General features: G+C 43.1%; 1 protein-coding gene across 1 annotated transcript in view; it reads left to right on the top strand.

Annotated features, from left to right (window-relative positions):
- Positions 1 to 16,788, top strand: part of LOC149434336 (NACHT, LRR and PYD domains-containing protein 3-like) — a 319,711-nt gene extending 302,923 nt beyond the window's left edge. The window contains exon 13 of the mRNA XM_089663800.1: positions 15,925 to 16,788. Within this exon, the coding sequence (XP_089519926.1) occupies positions 15,925 to 16,012 (88 nt within the window). The 3' untranslated portion in view covers positions 16,013 to 16,788. The remainder of the gene's footprint in view (positions 1 to 15,924) is intronic.
- The last annotated feature ends 323 nt before the right edge of the window (positions 16,789 to 17,111 follow it).

The following is a 17,111-nucleotide window of genomic DNA, read 5'->3' as shown; positions in this document are numbered from 1 at the left end:
TTTCCCCTCTGAGTGTTTTTGAGCTTCGAACTTCACGTTGAAAAACGCTCAAGTGTGAATGGGGCCTTAAAGACTGGTAAGCTGCAATATGTCACAGTTTTGCTCTTGGATATAGATATAATTTAACTCCTTCCCTGCTGCAGGGACCCCAAAACAATCTACAAAAGCTGACGACCTGTAGAATATAAACATGGTAGTTACACATTTTTGTTACATTATATTATGGTAACTGTTTTTCAAAGGTATATTTTCAGTGAAAAAAAAAATACATTCGAATTACTTTTACTGCATCCTAACATAAAATGTGCCCATTAGAGTGCCATTTACCATGAAATGTGCCCATCGGTGAGCCTCTGAGAATCTTTCTTGAAGTAGAAACACACCCTACCTTGAGGGCAGACAGGGAGCAGGAGCCAGAAGAGGTAGCGAACTGCAGGGGGTGGAGAACCTTGCTGAGGGTGGAGAGGCGCCCGCATGACATCACATCGTACCCTGCAGGCAAAAAAGGAGCAGGAGAGATGCCGAGCCACAGGGGGCACACATGACATCATTGGTTGCTGGGATGTCCACGGTCCCAGCAAGCAATGACTGTTGAGCGGCGGGGATATGACACTTTAGTTTGGTGGGCTGACGGTCCGGACAGGAGCATCGCTTGGTCGGTGTCCGGACCGCGGTCCGCCATTTAATGATGGCTGCTTTATATCCTCTCTTCTAGGATCTGGAACAATTCCTTGTCAGAAGAAACTAAAAGGGAACTGAAAAAGCTGGAATCCCTCCGACCAGAACTGAAGGTTTATACAGGATGAATCCAGAGGAAGAACCTCTGCTACAGCTGTGAATGGGACATTGCTCGGGATGATGAGGAGAATAAGATTTCGATACGAATAACCTGACCCAAGAGGGGAATGAAACATCAAAGAGGAACTAATACACCCAGGGCAGGATGGGGGAGGACTTTGTAACTGTTTTGTACCCAATACTTCTGAACATGAAGGGGTGACACTCCAGTCAGCCATGAACATTTTCCCCATAAAGTGACTTGGGAGACACGGCTGTCTCTAATGATCATCCTTGCATTCGTCTTACACAGCTCATCCAGAGATAATACAGGCGGAGTGATGAAGAGATGGCACCAGTGGTGTATTTAGGTTTTATGCTGCCCTCAGCAACACAAAAATTGGCGCCAATTGTTTGCCAATGCCAATTTTCCAAACATTCCAAACTTTATTCATACAAAAGCCTTATTTTACAATGTAATATTTATTACTGAGTTCTTTCATAATTCTGTTTGTGGGTTGGATGCTAGACTGTCCAATAAGAGAGCCCAGAACTAGTTCTGTCATTGACTGCTATAGCAGATTGAAGGTCTACAGCACCTTGAAAAAGTATTCCTACATTCACACCCCTTGAAATGCTCCACATTCTGTCATGTTACAACCAAAACCATCAATGTATTTTATTGGGATTGGATGTGATAGACCGACACAAAGCGGCACATCATTGTGAAGTGGAAGGAAAGTGATAAATGATTTCAACATTTTTTACGAATAAATCTGTGAAAAGTGTGGCGACATTTGTATCTGGAGTCAATACTTTGTAGGACCCCCTTTGGCTGCAATTCCAGCTGCAAGTCTTTTTGGGGATGTCACTTTGCACATCTAGAGAGAGAAATTTCTGCCCGTTCTTCTTTGCAGAATCGCTCAAGCTCTGTCAGGTTGTATGGAGAGCGTCTGGGAACAGCAATTGACACATATTCTGCATTGGATTTCGGTCTGTGACTGGGCCATTCTAACACATGAATATGCTTTGATCTAAACCATTCCATTGTAGCTCTGGCTGGATGTTTCCGGTCGTTGTCCTGCTGGAAGGTGAACCTCTTCCCCGGTCTCAAGTCTTTTGCAGACTCCTAATATTGCCCTGTATTTGGCTCTCTCCACCTCCCAATGAACTCTGACCAACTTCCCTGTCCCTGCTGAAGAAAAGCATCCCCACAGCATGATGCTGCCACCATCATGTTTCACAGTGGGGATGGTGTGTTCAGGATGATTTATATTGTTAGTTTTGCATTTAGGCCAAAAAGTCCCATTTTGGTCTCCTCTGACCAGAGCCCCTTCTTCTACATGTTTGCTGTGTCCCCCACATGGCTTCTCACATACTTCAAACGGAACTTCTTATGGCTTTCTTCCAACAATGGCTTTCTTCATGTCACTCTTCCATAAAGGCCAGATTTGTGAAGTGCACAACTAATAGTTGTCCTGTGGACCGAATCTCCCCCCTGAGCTGTGGATCTCTGCAGCTCCTCCAGAGTTCCCATGGGCATCTTGGGTGCTTCTCTGATGAATGCTCTCCTTGCCCAGCCTGTTAGTTTAGGTGGACGGCCATGTCTTGGTAGGTTTGCAGTTGTGCCATACTCTTTCCATTTTCGGATGATGGATTGAACAGGGCTCCGTGAGATGGTCAAAGCTTTGGATATCATTTTATAACCTAATCTTGCTTTAAACTTCTCCACAACTTTATCCCTGACCTGTCTGGTGTGTTCCTTGGCCTTCATGATGCTCTTTGTTCACTAATGTCCTCTAACAAACCTCTGAGGGCTTCACAGAACAGCTGTATTTATACTGAGATCACATGACACACAGGGGGACTCTATTTACTAACTAGGTGACGTCTGAAGGCAATTGGTTCCACTAGATTTTAGTTAGGGGGATCAGAGTAAAGGGGGCTGAATACAAATGCACGCCACACTTTTCAGATGTTTATTTGTAAAACATTTTGTAAATCATTTATCACTTTCCTGCCACTTCACAATTATGTGCTGCTTTGTGTCGGTCTATCACAGAAAATCCCAATAAAATACATTGACGGTGTTGGTTGTAACATGACAACATGTGGAACATTTCAAGGGGTATGAATACTTTTTCAAGGCACTGTATGTTCACAGCACTGTAGTAAACATGACATTTGACACTTTGATTAGTCTGCCAGAGAGGGAAAAATGAGAACCATTTCTAATGAAATATTTATATGTAATAGTTCAGATTTACTTGTCATAAGAGAAGCAGAAACATCTTCAGATCGGAATGTTATCTTCATTTGAATATAATACATAAATAAAGCAAATATTTGTACAAGCGCCTTTTTCTTTTTCTTACTTTTTTCTTTTTCTTTCATTTCATCTTATTTAAAGTATCCAAGGAAAAGAAAGCTGATTTAGGGCCGGTTCACAGCAGTGCAGGAAATGCTAATTTCTGCGTGCGTTTTCCACACCACAGAGGAATACGCTGCCTTTGCTGGACACATGCAGATGGCAATAAATGTTAATGCATCTAGAAAATGTGTACATTTTGCAGCCACCAAATCGCATAGTACTGCAGTATCAGACAATTTGGTGCAGCACATTTTTTAATGTAGCTCCCTCCTTGTCAGCTAAGGGGAGCTCTAGCTCTAATTGTTAGTGAGGAGGGCTGAGTAGAGTCTTGGGTGTGATAGTCAGAGGGAGGTCAAATTTTGGTCAGGGCTGAGAGGCTCTGCAGACCAAGTTTCTGGAACTTCCCCCTGCACTAGAACTTTGGAGGAAGATCTAGAAGCAGTGGGTGGAGGTGAGGAGTGGCTGGTCTGTAGTCTTAGAGGATCCTGGCCAGTCCCCGACAGGAGGTATGGCAAGGGGCCAGGACATCCTTTAAGAGTAACTAAACATGCTGAGCAGCAGGGGAGTTTGAGTGGAAGATGGAGACGTGAAGTTGGAGAGGGGGCCCAGATGGAGAAGGGCTCACCTACAGGCAGAGGAGCTTGGAGGAAGCAAAGCTTGGGACTTCACCAGCCCCCAGAAAGAGGACCACCTATGCAACAGGAAAGAAGCGGCCCAACTAGAAGGCCTGGTAGCAGCCACTAACCCACCAGCGCCACAGAAGAAGGACTGAGTGAATAAACTTGCACCACTGGGCCAGTGAGGGGAAAGATGCACTCTGCTGGGAAACTAGATTAGCTTTTCACCTGGGACTGTTTCACACTGCAGTGGCATCGCAGGCACTGGATCCTGCCCAGGGATTCACCCAGTACAGCTGGATGAGGAGAGGATTCATCTGGGGTCTGGGGTGATACAACAGGAGATGCTGGTGACAGGACATGCTGGCTAGCACTGCAGAAGAAAATGTTGTAAAGGTTTGTACATAAATTACAAATAAATAAGTGATGTAGCGCCGCTAAATAATAGCTACAAAAAAATAAAAGAGTGACATAACTGAATAAAACGTCCATAATGAGTCCATAGATGTAAAATCAATCAATTTGTAATAAAGATTCTTCCATAATTCATGTGTTTTCTTCTTGTGCTGATATCCCCAAACACCATCCAGTAGAATAGTGCCCATAACATACAGAGCCACCTCAGTGCTCACAGAACTCTCACCTCAGAGCACATGGAAATACCTTTCAGCTTTCCATAGACTGTCCAACCAGAGCAAAGGATCGCTCCCTTTACGGGTGATGGAGGTCACACATTCCTATCCTTTAAAGGGAACAAAGGCGGCTCCCATGGGGCAGGATGTACGAATATAAAATGTATTAAGAAGCAGTAATACACTCACATGTAGGAAATGAATAAATGCCATCAAATCATCAGATGCCGGCTTCACTTGTTGTCAGGTGAACTCACTATTCATGTCTGCCCAGAGCCAAGTGTCTACACAGAAATGATCGCTGATTTTGGGATTGAAGATCGACTTATTCCGTAAATTGGTGTGTAAATACCGACCCTCGTCCTGCTGCTCATTAGATCCCTTTTTATCCCAAAATGTTCTAACATTAAGTTTGCAAATTAATTTTTGTAAATCTATATTATATTATCTGTTGTGTCCAATAGTTTATCTGGGGAGAATTTCAATCCTCATTCTAAAACGTTCAGTTGGTCCTCAGTGACCTCCACATCACTCAGGTTACACATGCCGACTTCAACCTCTCTTTTCCTTTTTCCTCTTCCCCCCCCCTCTACACCCCCTCCTTCTCTTTCTCCATTTCACATATAGGGGCCTGTTGCTGACATCTGGGGATCTGATCTCCAACCCCCTCTTCCTCTCCCTGGTTGGAAAAAATGGGGCTCCCCTACCCCTGAAGGACCCCCACCCCACCTTCATGATGGACCCCCATACTCTCTGCTCTGAAAATCCCCTCCATTTTGGTGGGGGTAGGGTCTGGATGGCGACTGCCCCCAGCCATTTAGAGGTTCAAATCTATTTTGCAGCGGTACCCTATAGAAAGGGGTTCGTTCACCTTTATGACTCCCCTCATTCTGTCTCCTGAGGGTTTCCTTTTGTTATTATAGTTTTGTGAACCTCTACTTTTCTGTGGTGAAGGAGGGCGGGTACTATCACTATGACAATCTCTCTCCTCACTGGATGTCCTTGAACCCACATTATCTTTAGCTCCATCTTCTGGACATTTATAGACTGCATTCTGTTTCTAGGCTTGTGTGTCTCTATAATACTTCTTCATCTTTTTCTTTTGTGTTTCCTCCTCCACTTATTTACTCTCCTCCTGCAATGATTTCATTCTCTCTGTAAAGTCGGTGTTGTTCTCAAAAGGGCATCATTTTTTCTTTGAAAGTGTGAATTTTTTTCTTCTAAACCTCCGAGTTTCTTTTTCCTCCTCAGGATAATCCGTTCTAAAAGTTTTCTCTACATGATTGAAGAATGAAAACCGTTCCTCCTCCGATTCTTTCCCTACTAAACCGTCATTAGGGGCCCCTCCCACCTCACCCTCCTGGGTATCATCCCCTCTGTAACAGATTTCTCCAAAGCAGTAACATCTCCCCGAGCTCTGATCTGTTTATTTGGAGCATTTTTAGGGGTCTGAAGTCTTTTGTTAAATCTGTGTATTCAGCTGAGTGTGAAAAAATATCAACATTCATTTTTTTGTGTTGAACAAAATCAAAACCATCCATGGCTGCTGAATGCAAACAAACAAACCGCACAAAATATATAGAGAACTTGTGCCAAATGAACAATAAATGATAATAAATGCTGCTGTTCAGAAATTGACTAAACATCAAAATATACTCATAGAAGTGATACGGCGCAAATTATACAAATAATAAAAGTTTGAAAAATTATATATTAAAGTCCAACAAAAGTTCCAAATTAAAGTCCAATGTCCCAAACATTTGTGAAAAAAATTAAACAGAATTGTAACTCAAACTTCATACATTTTCCAGCATGCTCACATCTTCAGTGAAAAAAAAAACCCATTTGATCCAAACTCAGCAAAAACTGAGAATTCTCGAGCTAATAAAGCTTTAAGAGACAACAAGACACGCCTGCAGGTGGGTGTGGTATCCTCAGAAGTTGTCATACTCTTTCAGCGATTTCTCACTGACTCTCCTTCCCAGATATTTCCACATATAGCGATAGAAAACATAAAAGAAAAGATGCCAATGGAATATTACTATATAACCAGAAAAATATATAGAAAGTGCCAAAAACAGCCTTCCTTACACCCACATAAGGTGGTTAGACAGCAATTTTCATGGAATTACCTGCCTCCCAAATCACAGATGATGATCCATCCTCACCTTCCTCCAAGCTCTCACTCATGGATGGATAAGGGTAATTTGTGACCAGCTTGTATTTCTTTTATTTTTTCTAATTTTTATTTATATTTTTCATAGATTTTTATTTTTTATATATATTTTTCTTCATATATTTTCCTTCATATATTTTCTTATTTTTTTACTTTTATTTTTTGTTTATTTTTATTTATTTTTCCATATATATATATATATATATATACACATACATACATACATACATACATACACATACACACACGTATATATATACATACAGTTTTTTTTTTCAAGTTACTTCTTTTATTTCTCATTATATTGTATTTTTTCTTAAATTTTTTTAGGGTTATTAATAATAAAGATCATCAATTAGTGTTGATATTTTATATATTGCTTTGGTTCATATTGTTTGCTAATTGTAAATGACGTTCCAGTGGGGTATTCACCATGTAAGGAGATCGATTACCAGCAGGGTATTCACCGCGTAAGGCGACTGATCGGCAGCGGGGTATTCATCATGTAAGGAGATCGATGGTCAGCAGGGTATTCATCATATAAGGAGATTGATCGGCAGCGAGGTATTCACCATGTAAGGAGATGGATCGGCAGCGGGGTATTCACCATGTAAGGAGATGGATCGGCAGCGGGGTATTCACCATGTAAGGTAATCGATCAGCAGCGGGGTATTCATCATGTAAGGAGATCGATCGGCAGCGGGGTATTCATCGTGTAAGGAGATCGATCGGCAGCGTGGTATTCATCGTGTAAGGAGGTCGACTGGCAGCGAGGTATTCACCGTGTAAGGAGATCGATCGGCAGCGGGGTATTCACCGTGTAAGGAGATCGATCGGCAGCGGGGTATTCACTGTGTAAGGAGACGGATCGGCAGCGGGGTATTCACTGTGTAAGGAGATCGATTAGCAGCAGGGTATTCATCATATAAGGAGATCGATCGGCAGCAGAGTATTCACCATGTAAGGAGATCGATCAGCAGCAGAGTATTCACCATGTAAGGAGATCGATCAGCAGCAGAGTATTCACCATGTAAGGAGATCGATCAGCAGCAGAGTATTCACCATGTAAGGAGATCGATCAGCAGCGAGGTATTCACCGTGTAAGGAGATCGATCGGCAGCAGGGTATTCACCATGTAAGGAGATCGATCGGCAGCGGGGTATTCACCATGTAAGGAGATCGATCGGCAGCGGGGTATTTACCATGTAAGGATTCCAAATGACAGCGGCATATTCACCATGTAAGGAGATCGATCGGCAGCAGGGCAGTCTATTCAATAGTCCGTTGATATAGCAGGATGGAGTGGGTGGAGATTATACGGATTTACTCCACCCATTAATTGCTGGACGAATGAGGAGTGATGGGGGAGTATTTAGAGTGACTGAGAACCAAAGTTTGTTGTCCGTGACGACGCCTTGTGGGAAGGTGAAACGCGTTGATGTAACTTCCTGTTCTGACCCGGTACATGTGATGTCACATCCGGTGAGCGGAGCGCACGCTGATGCAGCGTTCTGCGGCCATCTTTAGTGTGGGCAGGGAGATCTGATTGTACAATTTTGCCAGTTCTTTATTGCCAAAGCTGACCCATTGTGTGTGCCCAGCTGGGACTGTCAGAGGGGCTGTTGGGACAAGTTGGAGGAGTCCTGATTTATGTACAAAAAGGCTTTATATTCCGTTCTATAATGTGAGACGTTTGGAGCGTCACCTGAGGAGGAAACGGATTTATCAGTAGTACGCTATTCTGTATCCTTTCTCTTGCATTTTTCATCCATCCATGAGAATGAATTCGGGGGAAACTAAGGAGGAATTATTAGCGAAGGCTTGAGAGTGACAAGCTGATCACAAAGTACGCTCATCCATCCATCCATACATCCGTCCATGAGGGAGGGCTTGGAGGAAGGTAACGATGGATCATCATCTGTGATTTGGGAGGCAGATAATTCCATGAAAATTGCTGTCTAACCACCTTATGTGGGTGTAAGGAAGGCTGTTTTTGGCACTTTCTATATATTTTCTGGTTATATAGTAATATTCCATTGGCATCTTTTCTTTTATGTTTTCTATCGCTATATGTGGAAATATCTGGGAAGGAAAGTCGGTGAGAAATCGCTGAAAGAGTATGACAACTTCTGAGGATACCACACCCACCTGCAGGCGTGTCTTGTTGTAACTCTATAAAGCTCGAGAATTCACAGTATTTGCTGAGTTTGGATCAAATGTTTTTTTTCACTGAAGATGTGAGCATGCTGGAAAATTTATGAAGTTTCAGTTACAGTTCTAATTAATTTTTTGACAAATTTTTGGGACGTTGGACTTTAATTTGGGGCTTTTGTTGGACTTTAATATATAATTTTTCACATTTTTATTATTTGCACTGTATCACTTTTATGAGTTGTCAAGTACCAGGAACGCAGAGGGAGCACGCGGAGACAGATTGCACAGAACACGACGTGCGGGCGTTTATTGGGGAGGATTTCGGGGTACAGATGATAGATCCGTTAGTCCACAGACCAACACCAGACACAGCGACACAGTAATCTTCTGTGGAAGGCAATATGGAACAACAGGGGGCCGACAGTCCACAGGTTTCAATAGGACAGTGGGGTGGAGGTTCCGTGAGGATTGGGGTTCATGGGGAGAATTGGGCTCAGTCTTTTGGGCAGCATAGGGTTAGTCCACTTGCTGGATGCGGGGAACAGGACACGGAGGAATATAGACACAGGCAGCTCCAGGCAACAAAGAGTTAAGTCCGCCAGGCTCACGGGCAGCAAAGGGTTAAGTCAGCCAGGACAGTGCACTCCCAGCACAAAGACTGAGGTGTCACTGAGAGCCCTGAGTCCCGCTCTAATGATCGAGACCCAGGACTCTCGATTCCAGGTCACATGATTGCTGTGATAGCCTCTGATTGGCTATCACAGTGATCAGTCAGTGTACAGCCCACCCCCTTCTTTTTTTTTTCTCACTGAATGGAGGAGAGATACATTGTATCATTATATACATTCTATTATACATTGTATCTCTCTCTCTCCTTGCATAGAGACAAAAAACTGTTAAATAAAAAAAAATAAAAAAATACCTAAATCAAGGTTCAATCTAGTGCAATGCTTGGGTCAGGGTCAAAGGTCAGGATTTTTGTTTTGCTTTTAAATTGGTATCAGTGTGTTTTAGGTAAAACAAAATGCGCACTATTGTTTCTGGGCTGTACTGTGGGTACAAACAAATAACATATCACACCCGCACCTCCCTGATGGAAACCAAACTCCGCCCCCACAACACAAACACCCCCAAAACTTCCCAAAAACCCAGACCGCCCCCCTGTAGCAATAGTAGCGAGATTCTGCAATGAAAAAAAAGTCCAAATAAAACTGGTAATAATGAAAACTCCTCTACACTACAATATAAAAATCCTCCATCACAACGTTCAAAGAAAATCCCAAAGTACAACTGCGTTACTTTGTTTCAAGTTTCCACAACATGAGTGAGACTTCTGTGACCATCACAGTGACCCCCTGTAGCAAACTTGCTCATCAGAGTTGGACGTGGAGTTCCCCTTTTCTTTATTTAGAAGTACTCCTCAGTCCTTCATTCCCTACCCTCCTCCCTTCCTGGGAGGCACAGGGACAGATGGTGTGGGTCAGCCGCAGGTTAAGGCATCCTTAGTCCGGTGCCGAGCAGTCTGCAAAAGTGTAGCCTTCCTCACCTAAGTCATGATAAGGCCAGAGAATTCCTCAGAGAATTGGGAAGCACTGACCCCAGCACTTGTGTAGGCTCACCCATCATAAAACAGATAAGGCAGCTTTTCCTGAACTTGAAAGAAGTCGGAACCTCATAAAACCTACCAGCCAGGTGACAGGAGTTAATTGAACATTCCTCAGGTCAGCTGTCACCTATGTTTCATATCTGGATTATGAAGCTGTTAGTTTTAATTCAGAGTTTGCCCGACTAACCCCTCCCACAGCAGCGTAGTGGCCAGTCTCAGTGCCACCCCCCCTTGCAGGGGGACGGTAAAAGACAGGCTGGCAAGCCTAAAGTAAGCTTAACACATCTCCCAAAAACCATCAATATACCACCTGGGGAGACCCTTTGCAACCAAGGCTTATTGGCAAGTAACTTAACCCTGTAACTTCCTTCCTATTATCTCTTTGCTGTATCTTTATATGCATATATCTATCTATCTATCTATCTATCTATCTATCTATTATCTATCTTAGTAACACCTCTTTGTAAATATTTTATTGCACCTGTTTGACTCTTTTATTAATAAATCTTTCTGAAAGTGTTAAACTGTTTTTTTAAGCGCTTACTTGCAATTCACGAATTCCTGCTTTTTGAAGAGACGCTACTGTGTTTGTTTAATCCTCTGCCCAATTGGCCTGCGGTGACCATATTGGACAGGCGACTTTTCAGTCATTATAGTGTATTTTTTGATAGAGTTTCCTTCTCTGTACAAAAGACGGTGGTGGCAGTAGAGGGTTAGTTGCGTAATTAACCCGATCCAGTAACAAGCGCATTCAGGCTGCAGGCACCGATTGTAGTCCATTAGCTGGACAATCGCTGTGCAGGGTGCAGCTGGGTGTGGCCTTGTTACGCGCGTCACACCGCGGTTTTAGATCGGCCAGTCCTTCGGTCACGAGTTTGGTGAGAAGGTCCGGGGTCTGACGCCGCGGGCGTGACGTATTATTGTTGGTCGCAGTCGTGCGATTGTCGCATGTTGGTGGCGGCGATCGTGACACCCCCCACAACTGAATCCAAGACTTACCAGAAGGTTGGACCTCAAAGCCTAGAGAGGTCAGTGTGAGTGTGTATGGTACAATCCCCATACAGGGATAATGAATGGATCACAAACTAGCATGCGTTACAATTGCGCATACTGCTGAAATGTGACAAATTACAATTCTTACAAATCTCCATCGGCCACACCTTAACATCCTTTCCAGGTGAGCAGATTAGAGTCACACAGGAGGGCCGGAGATGGGATTATTGCTCTCGCTATGACATTCATGGGATCACCTTACATTTGTGGTGCCATCGCCAGCAGAAAGTGGTGGGGGATGGGGACCCCCTTCCCCCACATGTGAAAGCGATCCAGCAGCCATTCAGCCACTAGATTTGCTCTTACATAATTCAGCACCGACTGTGAGATATCCAAAGCTGGAATGCAGAGCAGATGACAGGAAACCGCTGAAACCTGCAGAGTGACTTCAGACCAGCGAAGCGATAGAGTTCCTGCAGACAGGAGGTAACAGAGACAAGACCCTGGAGCACGCACATACTTCATACATGTGCAGTGTCATGGGGGCGTTCCGGGTAGCTGCATGTAGAGTCCAGCTCAGCAATAATGGAGCAACAATCTTTACTGAAGGGAAGAAAGTCTGATGCAAAAACAAGCTGCAAATAGGTGGAAGCCGTACTAAACCCAAAATGTATTGTATTGCAGCTCACCAGTCACTGGATGTGGTGGCTGCATTCGTTTTATCATTTTTCCCCTCTGCTTTTACCTGGTGATTCTGTCAGTAAGACACCTCCTGACAACTCTGGAGCAATGAGCACAGGAGGCACAGCAGCATTGTAAGTCTGGGGAAGGGTTGTGTTAAATGTATTCGCAGATTTGGAACTGCTATTACAGTGAAGCCGAACTCCTCCAGCTCACACTCCGAACTCCTCCAGCTCACACTTTATAGTCATTTATCTCCTCTCTTGGCAAGCTCCTCCTTAACCCTGATGAAGTCACGACGCACGTGACGCAACGCGTCGGTTGGTATGTCATTTCCGGTGACGCATGTCCGGACGCCGCGGCCATATTGGATTCCCCCAGTAATATACACATTTACCCATGGGATGTGGTAAAAAGGCCTGAATGGGAAGAAGCTTAATGTGAGTGCAATACTTTGTTCATTTTGTCGTTTTTTAATAAAATACTACACTATGGCAAGTTTTTGTATTCACTTATATACCTGTGAGTGGTGACACAAGAGAATATATACGGTAAGGAGGAGCTTGCCAAGAGAGGAGATACCACTGAGGTGGAAACTGCTGTTTGGCCCTGTGTGGGTCTAGGAGGGGAGGTGAGCAGGCATTGCTGCCATTTGGAGGATCTAACTCACATTAGAAGTGGAACACGTTTGAGTTGAACACACAGCTGCACATGCACAGATTGTCTTGCACTTATAACTTATCTGTTGTCTGTTTCATTATCAGACAGATTAATCATTTCATCAAGTGTGGTGCACGGACTGTTTTGCACTTATGATTTATGTGCTCTGTTTATTATTTAGCAGAGTAATTATTTTGTTAAGCGTGGTGTTCACTTATTTTTAGTATATTTATTTATCACTTTGATATTTTAATATATGCACTTTAGGTTCCTAAAGGAATTTATATGCACTTTATAGGATTATCACAGTGTGTGGTATTTCACAAAAGGGTTTTGTTTAAATTTAATAGCACGATTTTTTACTCCCCCTGTTGGGAGGAGGTGTCACTGCACATTATATGAAAATAATTTATTGATTGTTTTTTATTTTCAATATAAATATATGTAGCACATTTTGAAAATAGTTTTTATGGTTTAAGCACTTCACTATTTAAATTGTTTAATAAATATACACTGCAGTGAAAAATTAAATAAATGATAATTAATAAAAAATTAATAAGTCCCACTCCAAATCAATAAAGTGAAAAATAAAAAAAATATATTCATGAAAGTCCTTTTCCAAAAAAAAAAAACAAAAAAACTTTTGACCCGTGTTTCCACTGAAAAATGCTCAAATACCGCGCCGCACTAACCAGATAATGGTGAAAAAATACTTTTTAGGGGGTTTTTTTTGGGATCCTAGACCCAGTCAATAAGCCTCCAATCACCAGATATTGTTTGGATCTCCCCTCCTCCAGACAGGAATATAGCCAGCTTCCAGGATCACCAGACACCACTCTCCAAGGAAAAAAAAAAGAACACAATCTCTAGTGTAATCCTGCAATACTCGGCAGAATCGATTCCCGAGTACCAAACCGCTCACATTCTTAAAAAGTATAAATCAGCATTTATTGTATTTCACATGGAGCCAAAACCGCCACATCACCGCCGGGGTATTCCTGAGATCTCACGGTCAGCAACAGATGACAGCACAAGAATCACCCACAACCAAGGTGGCCCCCAGGAACGCCGCATGCCAGCGTGCGTTCCACTCACCGGAAGTGCCGTGGTATGTTGGATGGCAAAGCCGGAAATGCGTCAACACGTTTCGCCCCTCCTCCAGGGCGTTTTCACAGACACCACCATGCCAGTCTATGCCGTATATATAATAGATGCAGGATCCTCCCCTTTGTGCCTTTATTTTATTTTTATTATTTGTATTTATTTTATTTTTATTATTTAAATATTTGTATTTATTTTTTTCATTTTTCATTTTTTTATATTTTATATTTGTATTTTATTTTTATATTTTTTTTTGTTTATATTATTTTTCTCTTTATTTCTTCTTTCTTTATTTTTCTTGTAATTAGTTTTTTTTAAAGTATTTGTATATGATAAAGATTTTTATAATTATAATAAAATATTTTGTTAGTTGCAGATCAGCATGAATGTATTTTGTGGAAAGCCTGTTAATGTGGTTTGTGAGGGAAGTATTACCCTTGAGTTGTATACGTATTCATGTCAGGTATATTGTAATGGCATCCCGCGGTGGGAGGATCCTGCATCTATTATATATACGGCATAGACTGGAATGGTGGTGTCTGTGAAAACGCCCTGGAGGGGCGAAACGCGTTGACGCATTTCCGGCTTCGCCGTCCAACGTACCACGGCACTTGCGGTGAGTGGAACGCATGCCGGTGTGTGGCGTTCCCGGGGGCCATCTTGGTTGTGGGCGATTCTTGTTCTGTCATCTGTTGCTGACCATGAGATCTCAGGAATACCCCGGTAATGTGGCGCTCCCGGGGGCCATCTTGGTTGTGGGCGATTCTTGTGCTGTCATCTGTTGCTGACCGTGAGATCTCAGGAATACCCCGGCGGTGATGTGGCGGTTTTGGCTCCATGTGAAATACAATAAATGCGGATTATACTTTGTAAGAATGTGAGCGGTTTGGTACTCGGAAATCGATTCTGCCGAGTATTGCAGGATTACACTATACATTGGGTTGTTTTCCTGCATTATTCAAAACGTTTTCTTGGAGAGCGGAGTCTGGTGATCCTGGAGGCCGGCTATATTCCTGTCTGGAGGAGGGGAGATCCAATAATATCTGGTGATTGGAGGCTTATTGACTGGATCTAGGATCCCAAAAAAAAACAAAACCCTAAAAAGCGTTTTTTCCCCCAATATCTGGTGAGTGCGGTGTGGTATTTGAGCGCTATTTCGGTGGAAACACGGGTCAAATGTTTTTTGTTTTTTTTTGGAAAAAGGACTTTCATGAATATATTTTTTTATTTTTCATTTTATTGATTTGAAGTGAGAATTATTCATTTTTTATATTTTTTTTATTAATTATCATTTATTTAATTTTTCCCTGCAGTGTATATTTATTATATTTATTCATTTTTATTATAGATTTGCGCGGTTTTGATGTTTTATATATAATTGTTGGGCAATGCGGACAATTGTTTTGACATCTGGCTGTCGGCAGGGAACCCCACTGACAGCAGAAACATGAATGAATGTCTCACCACTAAAATACCGAATGACATCATCATGGAACTCCGGTCAGATTGTAGTAACGGCCGATATCTCACCACATACTCAGATGCTGGAAGATATCGCTCACTATATTGTTCGTGTTCGGAGTTTGCGGTCGAACGTTCTGTAGGTTTGGATGTTCGACCGTGAACCAAATGGGGGGGGGGAGGGGGGGTGTTCGGCCCATCGCTAATACCGAACTTACCTGAACCGCTGTGTCCCTCAATGGAAGAGAAAGAGAGACGTGTGAATGTGATTGGTGGGATGGGGACATCACAGAACAGATCATACAGGAGAATTGACCAATGAGGAGGAATATTTCCTGTTGTATAGTCTGATATCTCCCATCAGCCTCCATAGTGCAGTTACTAAAGTCCTACAAGAAGGTGACAGGATGGTGTCAGGTCAATCACAGACAGTACAACCTCACCGTACAATCTCTGTACAATCAACTTCTACAATCTACAAAAACGATGTAATATGAGGACCCACCTAAACGATCCAATCAGATTCTACACAATCAGACTGAACCGTACTCTGCAGACTTGTTGGCAGATCTAACAGAGATTGTACAATCAGATTGTAATGTGTGTGGAGTTTATCAGATATCCTGGAGGATGCTGGGAAATGGTGTGAAAACATTCTGCTGAGATCTGATGACTGTTTATATCGTCTCTTCTAGGATTGGGAACAACTCCTTGTCAGAGGAAGCAAGCAGAGAACTAGAAAAACAGGGAACGCTCCAACCAGAACTGAAGATATATACATGAGGTGACCTCGGAGGGAGGAGACTCAACTACAGCTGTGAATGGAGCCGGGACATCGCTCTGGATGAGATATAGAGAAGAGCAATCCTGACCCCAGAGGAGAATGAATCATCACAGATGAACGAATACACCAGGACAGGACGGGGAGGGATTAGGTTTTGTAATGAAGAAGGAGATAAAAACTCCACTAAAAATATGAACATTTCATAGAATCCATATTGTGGGCAGCAAAGTGGCTGAGGGGTTAGCACTTCCATCTATCAGCACTGGGGATGTGGGTTCAACCATGGCATGTGTGTGTTTCCTCCGGGTACTCCGGTTTCCTCCCACACTCCAAAGACATGCTGGGAGGTGAATTGGCTCCCTTCTAAATTGGCCCCGGAATGTGCATGTACGGATGCGAGTTAGGGACCTTAGACTGTACGCCCCTCGAGGGTCAGGGACTGATGTGAATGTACAATATATTGCCAAAAGTATTGGCCCCGCCCTCCCAATCATGTGATTCAGGTGTTCCAATCCCCTCCATGGACACAGGTGTATACAATCAAGCCCCTAGGCTTTGATGGCCTCAGATATTAACCCCTTCCTGCCCAGCGCCATTAGTACAGTGTCAGGGCTTTTTATTAGCACTGATCACTGTATTGGTGTCACCGGGGATGTCAGTGACACCAAGTCAGTTCCCCTCAGTGTCAGAATGCCCCCCCGCACTTCCGCTACAAGTCGCTGATTGCCGCCATTACTAGGAAAAAAAATAAAATATTCCAGTATATATACCGCCATTTGTAAACACTATAACTTTCACGTAAACCAATTAATTTACACGTATTGGGTTTGTTTTTCAGCAAAGACACGGAGAAGAATACATTTTGGCCTAAATTTGATGATTTTTAAAAAATTTTTTTGGACAGGTTTAACCACCTCCCGTCCGGCCGTTGTATGTAAACGGTCAGACAGTGGCAGTGCAGGGTCGGGTGGCCGTTTATAAATGGCCTCCCCGCCCCCTGCTTGTGCACGCTCCCTGGGAGAGCGCAGCACCGCAATCCGGTGCCTGCTGTGTCCTCCGGACGCAGTGAAACACCGATCGGACGGGACCTCGCACAAA

This window comes from Staurois parvus, unplaced genomic scaffold (genome assembly GCF_062004578.1).
Source record: "Staurois parvus isolate SC_StPar_1 unplaced genomic scaffold, SC_StPar_1.0 ptg001769l, whole genome shotgun sequence".
Taxonomy (NCBI): domain Eukaryota; kingdom Metazoa; phylum Chordata; class Amphibia; order Anura; family Ranidae; genus Staurois; species Staurois parvus.
Note: the sequence above shows the minus strand (reverse complement) of the source record. Positions and strands in the feature narration are given on the sequence as shown.